At 40.9% G+C, this 18,770-nt stretch overlaps 1 protein-coding gene across 1 annotated transcript in view; it reads right to left on the bottom strand.

Moving 5' to 3' along the window:
- fsip1 (fibrous sheath interacting protein 1) overlaps window positions 1-16,366 on the bottom strand; it is a 46,001-nt gene extending 29,635 nt beyond the window's left edge. The window contains exons 1-5 of the mRNA XM_071201674.1: window positions 16,352-16,366; window positions 15,870-16,035; window positions 15,101-15,240; window positions 14,776-14,895; window positions 10,135-10,296 (exon numbers count right to left, since the gene is read on the bottom strand). Of these exons, the coding sequence (XP_071057775.1) occupies window positions 10,135-10,296; window positions 14,776-14,895; window positions 15,101-15,240; window positions 15,870-16,035; window positions 16,352-16,366 (603 nt within the window). The remainder of the gene's footprint in view (window positions 1-10,134; window positions 10,297-14,775; window positions 14,896-15,100; window positions 15,241-15,869; window positions 16,036-16,351) is intronic.
- Window positions 16,367-18,770: the final 2,404 nt, after the last annotated feature.

The raw sequence follows: 18,770 nt of genomic DNA, 5'->3' as shown, positions 1-18,770 counted from the left end.
CTCACAGCTATATCTGAATGTTAAGAAGACAGTCTGTATGTTTTTTAGCAAGATCAACACTGTATCACACTGTGAACCCAAGGTCTATGTGTCTGGGGAGGTCATTCAAACAGTTACACATTTTAAATATCTAGGCATTATCCTTGACACTACTCTATCCTTCAAAAAACAAGTGAGAAAGGTAATGCAAATAACTAAATACAATTTAGCAAACTTTAGATATATAAGGAACTGCTTGACAACACCAGTAGAAAAACTCTACATGACTGCCATGATCCTTCCCTACCTAACATACTGTATGACCAGCTGGACCCAGGTGAATAGCACAACATTAAGGCCTATCCTGTCACTTCACAAACAAGCTCTCAAAGTGTTGGACAGAAAACCTAAGCTATACCACCATTGCAAAATCCTGGACAAACATAACCTGCTCAGCTGGGAAAATATTTTAAAACACACTGATGCATGTCTCATTTTTAAAATTCTAAACGGCAAGGCACCCCCACCACTCTGCACTTTTACAGTATACAGCAGAAAAACTGCCCTAAGAGGGGACTGTGTAGTCCCTCTTACAGAGGTCCAGTTCCTTTGGTATACACTGTTTCTCTGTGAGGGCATCAACACTCTGGAACACAATACCAATACAGATAAGGAATAACACCTCCTATCATACATTTAACCACAATCATAAGAACTGGTTTTTAAACAATCAAAAATGTGAACACTTTTAACTGTATCAAGGTATGATGATATTTCATCTGTTTGCATGTCTGTTTATTCCTCTCTATTGTTGTACTGCTGTTCCTATTTATTGTTGTACTGCTATTTATTTATTGTTGTACTGATGTTGTCTGCTGTACTCTATTTAATTATGTTTTTATGTTCTAGTCTTGTTGTGGTCATTTAAGGCCCTGTCACACTGTCCCGAAATTGACACCCGATGGACACACGAATATGGAATTGTGAATTTCGCACGAAGATGGCCCCGAACCACACACGAAGGCAACATTTACATTACATTTAAGACATACAACTGCAATGAAAGTACCAAAAACAATTATGTTACAGTACTATGATACTGTACTGATATCTTCAGACTTTGTTCTTTACTTTCTCCGTCTTTATATGTAGAAAATATTACGTTTTCTCCGTAACGTTGTTTCCATAACAACAACAATTTCCTGTCAACTATCCTTCAAAATAATATATTATATCCTTTTTAGTTTCACAGAACACAAATTGGGTTATTTACATAATATATTTACATGATTTTGTTGTGCAATAAAACAACCCGATGGACACACGATAAAGAAAATGTTCAAATTCGGCTGTGATCGTAGCAACATCGGGCCATTCGTGAGGGCATCTTAAGCCATCGTATGACCGCTGGCGGAGTTTCTCAGGCTCCGGCAGCAACTTCGTGAGCGGAGGCAAAATCTTTGGCATGCCAAACAATTGCCGAAGGACCTTGCGAAGGTTCATTTTCGTGTTGAATTCGTGTGTCAATGTTTCCCTTCGTAAGGCCATCGTGAGGGCATCTTGTTATCATCGGTGCCATCGGGCATTCGCCCCGATCAGAGTGAGTGTGAATGCACTGATGATAACACGAAGATGACACGATTTGACAAGATGCCCTCACGAGTGCCTTACGAAGTTGCCGCTCACGAAGTTGCTGCCGGAGCCTGAGAAACTCCACCGGCGGTCATACGATGGCTTAGATGCCCTCACGAATGGCCCGATGTTGCTACGATCACAGCCGAATTTGAACATTTCCTTTATCGTGTGTCCATCGGGTGTCAATTTCGGGACAATGTGACAGGGCCTTTAACATCTTGCCAAGGACAACAGTTGAAAATTAGCCTGCTGGCTAATACTGGCTCATTTACAGCAATGTGAATTAATGTGCACTGTCCTTTAAATAAATAAACAAACAAACAAACAAATATTGCGAGTTGTCCCGTCGAGCTCCCGCTGGATCTTGTCATCTGCAATAAAGTGTAGGAACGTCGTAACTTCCTCGGCGGACCACGGTGTGCTTTTCTTTGCCATTTGTGTTGATCCTCTGTTAACAAAAATGCTGTTTATAAAAATTCTGCAAGCTTCGCTATATACAGTATATATATATATATATATATATATATATATGTGCGACGCGTCGCATATATTGCGACGATTCTCTCTGACCATTCAGCAGTCGAGAGTGACGTCACAGCCTGGTTGTTCCTGGCCCTAGAACCCCGATTTTATGGGGCCAGAAAAACTGTGAATTAGGACCCGCTAGCCGGTACTAGGCCAAGTGGAAACACAACCAAAAGCGGGCCGCAAACGTCACAGGTCTCTTAAACGGGGCTCCGCGCTGTAGTGGAAATGCGCCATAAGTGTCCAGGTGTGTGAGGGCTGGGTGGAGAGCGGAGGATGTCTGTGTGCAGTGCACGTGCCTAGTGCAATATATACCTGGCTACTAAATCCTAAGAACTGTTACAGGATGTGTATTTTTTTATTATATTTTTTATTATATCATCATTTTTTTTTTACTTATTATTTTTTAATGCATGTAACATATGTAACATTAAGCTGTCTGTGGCTCTTTTTCTGCTGTAACAATGTACATTTCCCCTCTGTGGGACTAATAAAGGTATTCTGATTCTGATAACACCAGACAATTTTTACAGTAATTTCTTCTCTGCACAATCGCCAACACTGATTTGTTCAGAGCACCGTGTGTGAATGCCCTTAAGGCATCGATTTGTGCCATTTAAGTTCAACCCTAAAACTCTGAGTGTAGGTTTTTTACCAGGGCCTTGTTCAGGTTTCATGGTTGTGTTTACATCATTTCAGATTTTAATTCATTTTTTGTATTATAACACATTTCGTTTTCAGACCTCGTATTAGAAGATCAGCTTGTGGGTAAAAAAAACCACATTTCATATTCTCAAATGTTCCCGGGACTCACTACTTTAAAAACCTAGCCTAGCGACAATACTTATGTGTATAATTATGGCAAAAAGCTGTACTCCAGCCTCCCTCTTACATGAGGTGTTTGGGTGGACTGCCTGACCCAGAGCAAAAACCTCTGAAAGAGTTTGATGAACTTGTTCACACAGGACGAGCTAAACAGAGGCAGCATGCTCTAAGACAGCTTATCCAAGGAAGTGTATACAGTTCAATTATGAACGCTACTACACACTCCAAAGTAATTCATACAACATGTGTCATTTTCAACCAGGTCTTTATAACTTCAAGTAGCTAAAAACAAATATAAATTGACAAGCTGAAGGCAGGGCCGCCTTAATGCACGGGCTGACCTGGGCTGAAGCCCAGGGGCCTACGGAGATCGGGGGCCTATCATGAGCCAATTAAAAAATAAAAATAAATATTTAAATTTTTTTTTTTTTTATTTCGGGTGTTTTTTTTAAATTTTAAATAAACAAAGTCTTGGCTTTCAGAATATGAAACTTTTATTTCCAAAACCACACGATAAATACATTTTTGAAGCTTGTAAAGGGAAGAAGACAGCTCTCCCTCGCCACTCTGCTGTTCCACAGCGCCGCTTCCCCTCCCTCCGCTGAAATTATGAATGTAAGGCGTATAGTAATCATAGATAACACGGCAGGGTCCATTACAGTTTGTTTTCATCTGATTTCAAATACACAAAGTCTTGGCTTTCAGAATATTAAACTTGTTTCGTCAAATTCAGATGATAAATACAACTTTGAAGCTTGTGACGGCATAATTACAAGCGGAGAACGGAGTAACTTGACGTCACAGCAGGCATAACAACAGCAGGTGTTTCTCGTGAGTGTTTTCCCCGGGAAACAAACACAATACACACAAACGCAAACATACACAAACACACACACACACTCGTGAGCTTCCCCCAGACCAGTAATCCAAACGAAAATATCTTCCCTCCATACTATTTTGATCATTTGCTCTGCTAATCAATCAAATCGATGGATTCCAGAGATTTTTCTCAAAAATGATGACTCCGTAACAGTCAGTGGGCACCACTTAACAGCCAATTAGAATGAGAATATGTTTCACATGTGACTTATTCTAATTGCGAGTGATTGAGTGACAGATGAAGGTTGTTTAGGAGAAAATGTCGGAGAAGAAAAAGTTTGAGAGTAAAAAGGAAATTGTTGAGGGAAAAGGAGTTTCGAGACCTTCGAAACCTGTAGGCCAGGATGAGGAGGAAGGACAGATGAGTTCTGTACCGAGCGGCAGCGGTGCCCCAGGGCCTGATGGCAGGTTAAGGCGGGCTTGGCTGAAGGGAAAGAAAGACAATTTTGCAAACATGATGCAAAGAGTTGCACAATTCAAACAAAAGGAAAAACACTTAATGGGTGTTTCCTTGTGATGTGGACGCTAGCCAATTTCTAACAGCAGCTTGTTTTATTATAAGTATAGCTACAAAATGTCTCATTGGTCTTGACTTTGGCGGCCTTGATACATGTCTGCTGGTTTCATTAAGTCATCCAATCATTAAAAAACGCAAATGATGCAAATGATGAAAACAGCATGTTGTTATTCACTATCTTATTTGGTAACTTAATAAAATCCAATAAAACATCCATTTTATTCTTTCTTTTTCTTTTATAGTTTTTAACTGAGGTATTGATTGAATTACAAAAATCCACTTTTAACAGAGAACAAAATGTAATTTACAATAAAATGAAGTGCAGTCGACTGCTCGAATCAACAGGAACATTACAAACTTCACAAATGAAGGGCTGTTGTGTACTTCATGATATTATTGGTAACTGATTGACAGACTGACTTTTCAGAAACTGATTCCTATTGACTGGAAAATATCCCTCCCTTATTTTGCGGACAGTATGCCTTGTCTACGCATTGCAGAGGGACACTGATGTTATGATGAAGGAGAGCCAGGCCCAGATGTCTGGTGCTGTTCAGAACAACACGCTCCCCTCTTTTCCTCTGTTTCTCTCTCCTCTCTTATTCTCTGCAAATCTGAAGTATAGGAGAGCTCTAGCTGTGCCACGTGGACCCAGGCTTCCTGCCAAGGCCTGTCCACATGCCTCGCCACGAGCACTCCCTGTGAGAGCTCAGCGGTAAGCTGTTCGGAAGCTAAAGCTGAGAGATCACGACTTTTTTCTTTTTGCCGTATTTCTTTCTCCACCTCTCAGACTGACATTTTGCCCAGCTATGACCTCCGAACATCTGCAAAGTTCTGAGACAAAGGTGCTGTAACACAGATGTCTGCCATAGACATTATATATACCTGCATGCTTAGTGCAAGGTTGTGCAAATCATTTGTATCCTGTACCACTTAACTCTTTTAACACTGTTATTCTTTGGCCTAAAGTCAGACCTAAAATGTGTCTAATCTGCTTCATAAAAGACAACGTGAAGGTTCCTTCCACCATCTTAGAAAATCTCCCAGATATGTTTGTATCTCTTTATTTTTTCCTCCTCCAGAGTTAATGATTTTACATCTGAGTAGGTCAGAGTTTGATAACTTGATGATTGCTAAACATTCCTGAAGTATTAGAAGATTCACTTCATCTGGACTTTATTCTTTTTTTTAAGAACTGAGGGTGGTCTGGAGCAATCACATTTCAATCAAAAAAACATGTTGAATGTGATTGTGGGTTTACATTTCCACACCACCAGTGTGTTCTCAGTATCTAAGCAGAATGCAAAGAGCAATCAAAGGTTGAACATTTTTTCGGTCTGTTTGAAGTTTTCACTGCTTGGGTTTGGAAAGTCTTGCATCTGTGATTCCTCCAAATGATAGTAAATTCTCCACAGTCTATTGCTTTTACTATGGTTAAGAGAAACTCATCTGGTCATCTCCACACAACCTCTCTTTGCTAAAACAAGGTCATTTAAGGGTTCGCCAAATAATGACACAGATAAAATAAATGTGAACAAAGAGCTTAAGAAGCACGCCATGGTAAATATTTATCGGAAGCATCTGGAGGGAAAAACCATCTTTGCCTCATAAGTTGTTTTTTTTACTTCTTGTGTCTGAGTGACACATGCTGTTCGTCAGGCACACTATTTGACCAACAATTCAGCTTCCAAAAGTCTTGCACAATGAGGCAATGCTTTTGTAATGAGAGATCAAATATGGAACTGTGTACTGCTGACAACTTGCAACAACATGCATTCTTTTACAAATAATAATGGGTTGTGATTCTAAAAGGCTTGAAGGTTAAATTTGTTGGATCATATAGGCAGAATATTAGCGAATACTTTAAGCATATTTTATTGTTAGCAGATTATGTTTGACTGAATAATCTACTAGTGTCATAATGGGTGGAACAGTTGAAAGTTAGATTTCAACCATAACAGGAAAATAAATCTCTTTGAACCACTTACTGCTTCTGTGGATAACACCAATGGGAGAGGCGTTTATAAGATGACAATAAACTGGGTCTCATGGGAATTATAGGGTGGGGAAGGGTGTGGAGTCAATTCTTCTCAGCCAAGTTAACCTTGTGAAAAACAGCAAGCATGCCACATGACAAACCTGACATCTTAGTTCTCACCGTGCAGCTGTAAAGCCAGACTACTGCAAAAATATGTGAGCCACAAAGGCTGCAAGGATGATATTAAACTTTCATACCAGCATATATTTGAATTCCAACTTGTTGACGGAAATGCACTGTTGAAAAAAAAAACGCATAAATTCACTGGCAAGTTGGTTACCAAGTTGATAAGTGCCGGAGCCAAACTTCTCAGATCCATTTCTGTTGTGAATTATCATATTTCCAATATTTCAGTAGGGACATGAACATCATATTCCAGTGAGGACAGCGTCTTCCTTATAGCAAAGAGGATAAGTTATTTTTGTCTTCCTGTTGTCATCGCTAATAAAAAGAAACACATTTTTACTTTTTTTTCTTCTACTTTCTAGTTCTGTTTTGTTTCTCTTCATCAAACGTTTGAACCTGATGAATATGTTAAGGTTAGCTTGTATCCTGACTGTCTATCTTGGATTCTAACACAGCCTTCTCTTGATGATGTCAAATAGGCACTAACCTACATTTTAGAGGAACATAACGTGACCAAAGCTTTTCCGCTGCCATTTAATTATATGACGCGGACTAAATAAGATAAATTTGCTAACTTTCTGCCGACCGCATTGTGTTGGTCGAAAGGGCGTTCTCTGCCCAAAACTCTGCTCTCTCACTTAACATTGGTTGTAGTTAAAATCATGGGTACTCATCAGCAACCACACAATGTGACTAAATGACCTCATCAATACATCAAAATATAACCACTGATACACAACAAAAACACAGCTGGGCTGTTACTATGCAGACACAGAAGAAGTTGAAGCCCTGCTGATTAGAAGAGTTCAGTTGCTTTCAAATGTAGTGCGACAGTGACTGAAAACCATATTATATAATGCCATTGAGACATTTTCGTTGTAACCACACTTGCAAAAAAAAAACACATTTGAGAGTATAGCCTAGTTCTGATCTGTGAAACACACACAATTACACCCCAATGTCACCCAACACCCAAAACCAGCTGATTTCTATGACAGAATCCCCATCTTCTGGGAGATCAGACTGTGGGTGGGGCAGGCATTCCCACAGTGGTACAGTAGGAAGGCTGTACGGTACTGTACGTTAATCCTATGTGCAAACAGATGTTTTTAATGACAGAAAGGCTATTTCAGCTGAAGCCTTGAGAAAATGGGGGAAAAAATGAGGAATGCCAAAGCAGTGGTCCAATGAAAACACTGTTCAAATTGTGTTTTGATTCCATTCAGATCGTTCAAGGAGGATCTACCTGACCTTTTCATCAAGTATGACCTGAGGCAAAGAAAACAAGGCTTTGTCTAATCCAGAGTTTCACCATGACTCACCTCGTGGTAATGTAATGAGTGATACTGTGCTTTCACAAATACTGATTATATGTTTCGGGGCAGTATGACATGGATTTCTCTGTGCCTTATGATTCAGTCAATCAGTATAATATTAGACTGTATATGGGAAGTGGAAATGGTCACCGTAATGTCAACAATCGGTTTGTTTTGCAGCCTTGAGTTTGGCATGTTTGGCACAGCCATTTAGCAGTTTTTAGACAACAAAGGTGCCAAAATTAACATTTAATGCAGAGATGATCCCCCCCCTTTTTAGAAAAATTATTGGCTGCAATATCTAAGTTATTTTTCTTTCTACCCACTAAACAGCAGTCTGTCCCATCTATGTAGTGAGCATTTCTGTATATCTCTAGATGAAAGGCAAGGCCTTATTCCTGTTTTGCTCTGGCACTGCCCTCACCAGCTATGTAATTAGATTGCGATGGGGGGGCCTGACTCTCCTCTGTGGCAGTATCCCGGCTGGTGCCAGGCCTCATGAGGCTGCCTCTACCCGCACAGGCAGAGAGGATACTTTCAAAGAGGAATGCACAGACTCAAAATATCAATCATAGCTTTTTGGGAAAAGATCCCGCCAAGTTCTGAGATCACAGATTCAAGCCATGACTGATCCTTTGAGTGAGTGCTGAATGGAGAAGAGAGGTGAATAAATCCTTCATCCATATAGTAAGTGAAGGGTCTACAGGGCACAGAAAACCAGAGAGAACAGCAAACTGGACATCCGGGTTGTGATTTAATATTATGGAGGGGGGTTCAATGGCGTTAAGATATGCTGATCTCTTTTGTGCTTTAGATGCTTCCATGTAGCAAGCAAATACGCAGGTTCCTGACTTTTAGTCCAAATGGTTTCAGTTAGGACATCTGACTGGTTCGAGCTACTGCAGAGTTGAAAGGTAACCGCAAAATAAAAGCATATTTCCTTTTATGGCCACCTTTAAGATTTACAGGTACTGATGTGGAATGAATGGCTGGCTCTGAAAGAGATTTATTGTCAGTGCAGAGTATCTCTAATATATGCCACACCAGTGAGGCAGGATTAAAGAAGGGTAGTAGAAAAGCTTATTTATAAGTCCTCCAGGTGTGAGGTTTACCCACCTCTCACTTTACATTTCAAGAAAACACTACATTACATTTTTCATCATATGAAGTTGAAGCTGCTAATAATTACTTTAGTGACAAAACAGTTGTCATATTTATATCAAGGAATGCATGCATTAGCCATTTCAGCACTAATGCAGAGCAGATGATGGATGGATGATGGGGAATTTTACTTTCCCTAAACTCTTTTAACCAGACAAGAGGATTAAAGTGTGGGAAGGGAGGTGAAGTAGGTCCAACACATCCAGCTGCTAAGGCATATAACAGTCTTTGTACTATTTCATTAGGCCAAAGATTCACTTAAAGTAATTAGACCGGCCATATTCCAGACATGACAAAGATAATTTACTGTTCCAGCACCAGGATTGATGTACTGCCGTTTTTCCTTGTCTACATCCAGTAATGATAGTGAAAATGGCACCTGAGTTCGCAAAACGGCATTGTAAAGTTTTAATGATTCCAAAAACACAATTTTCCACTGGCAGGTTATGCAAATGATGAGCACGCCATCTGGCCTTTAAAATGCAGTTAGATACGGTTCTGAGCTCATGTCTAGGAGCCGGCCCGAACCCAGGACCCAGGCATGGAAAATCTTTTACAGTTATAGATATCAAGTTGGTTCTCCACCGTCTGATGTGGTCGTGATCAGATTATAGTCTAAACTTACTTACTTGAGTTGGTTACTTAACTCGGACTGTATAAATATATACGTATAACTCAGATCGACCAAATAATAGAAATCCCAGCATCAAAAAATATTCTTTATGGGCAAAAAAATCTGGTTAATTAGAAATGCCTAAATGTATACAAATTGCCATTGCTCATATGGAAAATGACAATAATAAAATAATGGTCAAAGCAAAAGCTTTACATTACATTTACAAGGAGCATATAATGCACAAGAAGCTTTATATAAACTTTATATGGAAAAAAGAGGATGGAAAAGTAAGGCAACCCTGAGCTCCAAATTACAGCAGTTTACACAATACTCTTTTTTCCCACTGACAAATAAGGGAGTAACAAACACAATTACAAGAGGTTGCCATCCAAGCCATACAGAGCTGACCTTGCAAAAGACTTAACAACCTTGCCACAGCGCATTCTCAATGGCATTTCGATTTCTAAATAAACGATATAAACTAATAATGAAGACAGTAGTGCAGTCGGATACATACCTGGGACATGGTCAGGTTTCTGTACGAGCTGTTCATTGAGGCAAATTCTTCGACAGGAAGGAAAAGGCGCATTTTGGAGTCAATGTCAATCAGCTGCTCCAGGTCAGAGGGCTCAGGGATGTAACCCTGGCCTGTCGGGACGGACACGGCCCACATATCCCTCTGGAAAGGAAATTATTGCTGAAATCAGTCATGGTCCATAGGGCTTAAGTCTGCTTTATGTAGTGAAGTAGGGTACTGACAAATATCTATTGCTTATTTGGCAACTTTGTGACAGTGATGTGTAAAATGAGAAAGAGTTACAAGTCTGATCTGGCACTTGGTATACACTTCTTGATGGGGAACATGCTTCTGATCAGTCTTCTAATAAAAGCCCAAACTTTCCCCCTCAGTGGACACTCCTGAAGTCATTTGGGACACAGTGGGTCTGTGGTGAGCACATCACAGCCTAGTGATGATAAAATCTTGCAATAATTAGAAGACGGCAAACAGAAGGTTCTATCAACTGGGCTGAGCACCACACAGAGCCAATAATTAACAAATGAGATCAACAATTTGCAAGATATATTCTGGTGGAAATTTGAACCATTGCAGTGGTTTACTTGGATGTGTCAGAAAACCTCAATCTCAACTTCAGTCAGGCCTCGGGTTGTCCTTTGTGTTTAAGTCTTCTGATCATTGCTTTAATATTGCAGTTGTTAGATTAAAGGTCACTTAATATGCAAAATCCACTTTTTCAACATGTGTCCCCTCTGTGTATAGAGATTCTGAATGTTTCAGGAAAAAAGATTCACTCACTTTTTGTCCTGATCCATTTATATAAAAACCTGTCTGAAAATGAGCTGATCAGATTTTTGGCCACTTTATGATGTCATAACGATTTTTGGCTTGTGTAACCATTAGCCAATAAGCTACCAAGGTACCCCCCACATTATCACCTGAATCTCCTCCTAGAGCACCATTGTGTTCTTTTTAACCAAATATCTCTCAGAGGGGTGTGGGGAGGGGCTCCTTATTTTCATCTAAAGTAACAGACAGAGAATCAGCACTTTTGAAACAGGGCTGAAACAGAGGGGATTATGGGATGCTACAATGCATGATATGTTTGGTATATCGAGCCAAACACGTCAGAGACATGTTTTGTATATATCTGAGACCTATAATATATTGATGAAAAACAGTATAATAGGGGACTTTTAATATAAAACTGTAAAGGAAAGAATGATAGCATGCCACAATCGCAACAAATAAATCCATCTAAAACTAGAAGGGCATTCGTAGAGTACAGACATCAACCAACGTAGTTTCCATAAGTAAGGTATAAAGTTGTATCTGTTTTGTGACTCAAACATGGCATGTTTTTTTCTCTGGTCGATTGCTACACCGTTCCACCAAGTCCCATAACATTTCGGCCTGGATTTGTTCCTTAATATTTCTGACAATGGACAAAAGCAAACCTACGAACAAACTGAACGGAGAACATAACGTTCTTAGTAGTAGTAATCATGTACCTTTCGTCAAAAAGTGACAGGTAGTGTGACAGGTCACACCTCTCCCTACTTATGCAAATGAGCTAAGTCCCGCCCCCCCATTGCGAGACCCTTTGATGTGATTGGGTACAATCATGTTAATGAGCTAAGTCCCGCCTCCCATTGTTTGAGATCCCTTTGATGTGTGTGTTATCAGGTAGGTGTGAAAAGCCCCCCTGTGTAGTGCCTTTGTTGTCTAATTCTTTGATGTGTTGATTAAGGCAGACTCTTTGAAGTTATGTTGTCTGGCCCCTGTCCCTCAGAGCCCTTTGTTATCTAATCTAATTAGCCTTTAATGTTTGCCCTTTGATGTGAGGTGCTATAACAGGCAGGTGTGATTTCACACTGGTGAAAGCCTTTGATGTTAATCTCGGTGTCTCTTTGAAGTTATGCGTGAGACTGTCTACCCGCCCCCCTCCCAGCCTCCCCCCTTTTCTCCACCCCTTCCTGTGGCTATGACGCCAGCAGATAGTGGGGGTGGAAAGAAGTAGAAATACACTCAAACTGAATTAAAAAAGACAGACAATTCAGCTTACCAAGTCACCATTCAAAAAATAAAAATGGCAAGAGACGCCTCGAATTGGGTTTAAACAGCCTGTGGCAGCTTACCCATCCGGAGCGCCAGTCAAGAAACGAATGCAGCAGCAGTGCGGGGTTCAGACGCCTACAGCCGAAAGATCTGTGCACAAACTCATCTCGCCGCCTCTTTTTTGGTCATGTGCGCGTTCGTGTGTGTTGGAGGAGGGGCTCTGTAAGGAAGTCTGAAGGAAGTGGCAGATTCTCCCCCGGTTTGAATGCAAAAGACTCTCACTCAAACTGGTTTCTCCAAAAATGACCTACCCCCTACCCTTAAGAACAATTAACACACACATCAAAGGCTTTCACCAGTGTGAAATCACACCTGCCTGTTATAGCACCTCACATCAAAGGGCAAACATCAAAGGCTAATTGGATTAGATAACAAAGGGCTCTGAGGGACAGGGGCCAGACAACATAACTTCAAAGAGTCTGCCTTAATCAACACATCAAAGAATTAGACAACAAAGGCACTACACAGGGGGGCTTTTCACACCTACCTGTTATAACACACATCAATGGACTAGACTATAAAGGGGTGTGAGGGCACAGGGGCCAGACAACCTAACTTCAAAGAGACTGCCCTAATCAACACATCAAAGAATTAGACAACAAAGGCACTACACAGGGGGGCTTTTCACACCTACCTGATAACACACACATCAAAGGGTTCTCGAACGGGAGGCGGGACTTAGCTCATTAACATGATTGTACCCAATCACATCAAAGGGTCTCGCAATGGGGGGGCGGGACTTAGCTCATTTGCATAAGTAGGGAGAGGTGTGGCCTGTCACACTACCTGTCACTTTTTGACGAAAGGTACATGATTACTACTACTGTTCTTGGTGGAAAACATTTTGAATTTGACATTTAAGGACATATGCTTACTTTTTTTTCTCACTAAGAGTTACATGAGAATATTAAAGACACTTGTTTATGGGATGAATATGAAGCTATAGCCAGCTGGTTTTCTTAGATTAGCAATAAGTCTGGAAGCAGAGAGGACAGCTAGCCTGGGTCCGCCTGCCAAACAATAACTAATAAGCCTCTAATAGATTGGTAATTACTGAGCTTTGGAATTGCTATATTAGAAGGATTGTGTCACTTTCAGACAGAGCCAGGTTAGCTGTTCCCTAGTCTTTATGCAAGGCTACAGTAAGCTTATTGTCCCTTGGATGATCTTGATGTTTTCATAAAACTCTCAAGAGTGGATCAATCTTCTCATCAACTCTTGACAGCAATTAAATAAGTGTGTTACCCATGTCAAAGCTTCCTTTGATTCCTTTTGAGATTAAATCCACTAATGTTCTCCATCAAGTGACAGCTACTGATTTGCCGGCTCGAGTTACCAGAGCAACAGAAAACAGTGGAACTTGTTAGAACAATAGTTGGTAACGTACAAAAAAGGCGTGTTAGACAAACAGTAAGCAGCAGCAAGTGGTTGATGTGTCTTGGCTAAAATATAAGTGAAGTCCACAGAATAGAAGATGCATCACTGCCAGAGTCCTGTTGACATAAATAATGTGCTCGCTCCGTTTTCACCAGTCATGATAGCACGCCTTGCAATAACAGGAAGCCTTCCTCCAGCCAATAAAAGAACCCAGAGCATCGGCGCTCCCCTCAATTTGGTATCTGACACCACAATTACTGCAGTATTGTTCTGAAAGTCAAGGCAAACATCATAAATAGAGCAGCAAGACACAAAAAAGACAAACTCTGGCAAGCTGTCCCACGGATGTAGAACTGTTGGGGTCAGGCTAAATGGAACCGTATGTGAAAGGTAAGTACGTTCCCAACAGGCTCTATCTCATTTGACTTCAAACTGCCTGCCAAAAGGGCTGTTAAATGAAATGAAAACTTAAAATAAAAAACATTTGAAGTGAGAATGGCGTAGGTGGGTTCACAGGGAAATAGTCTACTGCTCCAGGTGGCATGGGCCCTCAGATAAATCATGAAAGAAAACAAGAGGCCTCAGTCTGTGAACTCAGACTGAGGCTATCAGCACACTATCAGCACACCCTCTTAATGAGAGCAACTGTATAGCTTATATTAGGGCTATATGAAAGATCCTGGCTTCTGGTTTCACAGAAACACCATAAGGGGAATTGTTATGAAAATGTGATAACAAAATTCATCTATGACATCTGGTTTGTAATCTGAACTGCATTGAGGAGTCAGGATCTTCTGCCCAGAGGCTGCCGAGCTGCCAAGAAACCATTAAAACATGAACGCCTGACCAATGGTACTCTTCGTGCTGCTCCAAAGTTAAAAACAGCATTTGAAAAGCAGAATGTTAGATTCTAACACAGATAAAATAAAAAAACCTTAACTGAAATTGTTTAAAAAGGTTGTGGACTGAAATGAACATTTGGTTATTCAAATAATTAATTAAAAATGTTATATTCGATCAAAATGTTGGTATAAGCAGAAGCAGTATCATCTGCTTCTCGCATAAGACATGAGGGGAGAAGTATTAAGGAACTTAAAAAAGAAACTCATCTGGCAGCACATGGTGTAGGGCTTCATGTCACCCTACCTCGCTGTCTGCACCTCTGGCACTCTCCTCTTCATCTTCCTCTACTTCTCCAAGGAGCTCGGCCAGACGCTCGATCTCTGCCTGAGTCAAAAGCACTTGGTCCCCCTCACCACTTACTAACTAGAGGATTTGGGGGGGAAAAGAGAATGGAATCAGTTCATAATAAACATTTTTATTTCTTGCTGTGGTGCCCTACTATGCTTCCATTCTTTCTCTTGAGAGAAAAATAATTGACTCATTGGAAAAACAAACGGTTAAGGTACTTGCTCTAAGTCATGCGATTTACCCCAGTACTGCATTTGGCCCAATGTGAACTTTTACATACCTCAATGTTTCTCTTCACAAAGTCCTTCTGTTTTCTCCTGCCTTTGGAAGCTCCACAGTGGCTGCCTTCAAATTGCTCTTCCCCAGTCTCCTCACGGTCTTGTTCAAATAAGTCTGTTGAGCTGTCTGGCCTCCTTTCACCTGTCAGGCAATGCCACACATTAGATTCCAAAGGTTTTTATTTCAGACAATTCAGATAGAAATCACGGAATTACTATTAGTCATTTTTAAACAATGGAGTTTTATTCCATCATCTGATCCAAATGATTGAAGTTTGCAGCTGCCAAAATATATCGAAATGGTGACATATGAATAGGTACTAATTGAATTCTAGCTCCACAAGGCAGCATAGTGGGTGTGAAACCATGCTTGAACTACAGTGTAAGAGGTTTAAGCCTGTATAATAACAAGTGGACAATCATTCTAAATGTCAGCATTTAGGCAGAGAAAAAACATCAGGTTTATGTCTGCTGTTTTTTGGGGGGGAAAGGTGTTTTTTTTTCTAGGGAATCGATATATCACCAAAAGCCACAAGATCTTGATCAGGACATTGTTCATGAGTTGCATAGTGGGTAAAGTGTTATGCATTGACCACTGGCAAATTGAGTTAGTGCACTGCTATCTGCCACAGTCTACTTTGAAAGAAAAAACAAACTAGTTTCCCAAACTAAGAGCGCCATCATGTGCCCAATCTAGGTAATACAATAGAGATCATAACTTGGAAAAAGGCCTTCTGCTTTTGATTTCATGTTCGATTCTTATTAACTCACTTTGTTCCAAGTATTGGCTATCTTGGCTTTGCTCCCAGTCAGGAACTTGAGTTTCAAACACAGGCACAAAGTTGTCCTCCCCTTCTGTTACTGTAAGAAAAGAAAAAATACATTTCAGATGTCTCACAGTCAGGGACGTGCACAGACATTTGGAGGGGCTATTGCTCTAAACTGGAAAAAGGGCCTCCCCCCGAAAAAAAAGATAAGACCAAAACGATTATTACATAATTGAACAGTAATTCACATCATCATCTAACAAAATAAGCTAAGGCAACTACTTGCATTCGGTGACTTGATTTTTAAAATGAAAACCAGGGACATGTTTTGTTTTGCGGTCCATAACTCATTAAAATATCTAATGTTAGAAACTACTAAAGAAAAAAATGGGGCAATGTAGTTTGACCATTGTAACTGATGTGCAGACATACTGATAAAATAGGGCTTCTATAATTACCTTAAATAAACTCATTAATTAATTAAACCAGTTCAATACGCATTATTCTTATCATTCTTTATGAGCGCAGTAATGTGTAAGGTATCTAATTACTTATTTACTATTCCATAACTTGATAACAGAGATGGTCAAATTAAAGTAGAGACATGGCAGAAATCCTACAATGAAGCGGGCAGTGAAGTGTTCACCATGCGGGCAACTACAAAGAAGAAGAAGAAGAAGAAGAAGAAGAAGAAGAAGAAGAAGAAGAAGAAGAAGAAGAAGAAGAAGAAGAAGAAGAAGAAGAAGAAGAAGAAGAAGAAGAATGAATCTGGTGTGTTTTCCCGCAGCGAGACACTACAATACTAATTGTGCTCATCATGTTGATTCGACCACAACAGAAAGAAAAAAAAACCTCTTGCTCTCCAGAGGGGCAGGTCAGCCAAAAAGGGGGAACGGCAACAATAGCCCGTACCTGTGCACGTCCCTGCTCACAGTAACTGCATCTGATCTGTATACTCATGCCTTTGGGTCTGTGTACTTTTTGTCAGTTTTATTTTTCGTTTAAACCAAAAGCCAAAAAACGGAAATACCAGCCTTTTTCCGTTTTTTATTTAAAACGAAAAAACGGGAAACCAAAGCCGTTTTTCCGTTTTTGTTGTCTGAATAAAAAGACGGATAACGAGAAAACCTAATTAAAAAAAGGTAAGTGTACATTTGGTTAGTTTGATTTTTCGTTTGAACCAAAACATGAAAACAATGAAAATACCAGCCTTTTTTCGTTTTAAATAAAAAAAAAAAAAACGTGAAACCAAAGCCATTTTGGTCCGTGTACTTTTTGTCAGTTTAATTTTTCATTTAAACCAAAAGCCAAAAAACGGAAATACCAGTCTTTTTCCGTTTTTTCGTTTTTTATTTAAAACGAAAAAACGGGAAACCAACGCCGTTTTTCCGTTGTTGTTGTCTGAATAAAAAGACGGATAACGAGAAAAGCTAATTTAAAAAAAGGTAAGTGTACGTTTTGTTAGTTTGGTTTTTCGTTTGAACCAAAAAATTAGAAAAAATGAAAAATACCAGCCTTTTTCGTTTTAAATCAAAAACGAAAAAACGTGAAACCAAAGCCGTTTTCCTGTTTATGTTGTCTGAATCAAAAACGGATAACAATAAGACCTAATAAAAAAAACGGTCTGATTTTGGTTTTTGATAACAACTTCATTCAATGTTCCGTTTTGTATTGAAGAATGAAGAAAGCAGTCCGGTGGACCGGAAGTTAAAGAACATATTTCAAAATAAAAGACACGAGGATATAATGGCAATGCTGTAAAAGACCCAGAAGTCTGACGACCCTTGGTCCCCTGCTTCCGGCACCCATGCTGACGAGGATACGTTTATTTCTGCATTCAAATGCATATATGCGTTTATAGAGATTAATACAAGTATGCAAGCTCTGTGCATAAACTTTATTTAGCTGACTTCCGGTTTGTACTGTGTCGGCAAATCCAGTGTCCAGATTGTTGCTGTGTGACAACCATTGAACAACGTCATGTTTGTTGCATACCTGTAAGATTTACCTGTGACAAATGTCAGCGATGTGAACAGAACTGTCACCCTACTTTCACCTGCACCCAGCAGCAAGCGGGAGAACAATATATCATACAGTCGACAAAGATGACGACACCCTGAAACAGAGCAATGCCGCAGGATAAGCTGACAAAGTATTACATACATGCATGTCATGACCAATACACATATATTCAATTACATATATTAAAGACACACTAAACAGTAGTGGCAACAGTCTTACATGAGTGAGTGGATGAACGTCTCAACTTGAGGCGGAGTGAATGAACAACATGTGAACTAAAATGGCCGCTAGGCACTTCTGGGTCAAAGCACGGCATATCCGGGCAGCGACAGCAGTGACGCTGCCCTCTAGTGGCCGGCGATAAACTCTTCATCCCCCCCCAGACCGGAGAACTATGGGCCGGAATAGGTTAACGGTCTAAATCCAGCTGCCGGACTCGGGCTCCTAACGTGCAGGCGGCCTCCTCACGCGGCCTGGCCGAGTAGGCTGGGGCAGCATCGGCGGCGACTGCGGCACCGGTGCGCCCAGGGAAGGCACCCGTAGGAACTGTGAGGTCAGAGGACGCCTCACCAGCAGGTGCCGGTGGGGAAGCGCCCATAGCCGAGTCGCGGGGTCCAACAGCCGGCCGCTGAGCGATCCCCTGGGGCGTCGCCCAGCCCGGGTGGATAGGCGGGGGCTGATGGTCCAAAGCAGCGGGCGGCGGTAAGGGCGCAGCCGGCTGCTCACGGGCGCAGGGTGTGGCCGGCGTATAGGCACGGAGGAAGCGCCGTGTCAAACGTCCCGAACCGTCAACCCTGATCCGATACTGGTCGTGGCCCGGCGACTCCACCACGATCCCTGACCTGTCCCATTTATGGGGGCTCGGGCCTTGCTGGTTCTGGCG

Source organism: Pseudochaenichthys georgianus, chromosome 22 (assembly GCF_902827115.2).
Source record: "Pseudochaenichthys georgianus chromosome 22, fPseGeo1.2, whole genome shotgun sequence".
In the NCBI taxonomy this organism is placed as follows: domain Eukaryota; kingdom Metazoa; phylum Chordata; class Actinopteri; order Perciformes; family Channichthyidae; genus Pseudochaenichthys; species Pseudochaenichthys georgianus.
This window is presented reverse-complemented; position numbering and strand designations above follow the sequence as displayed.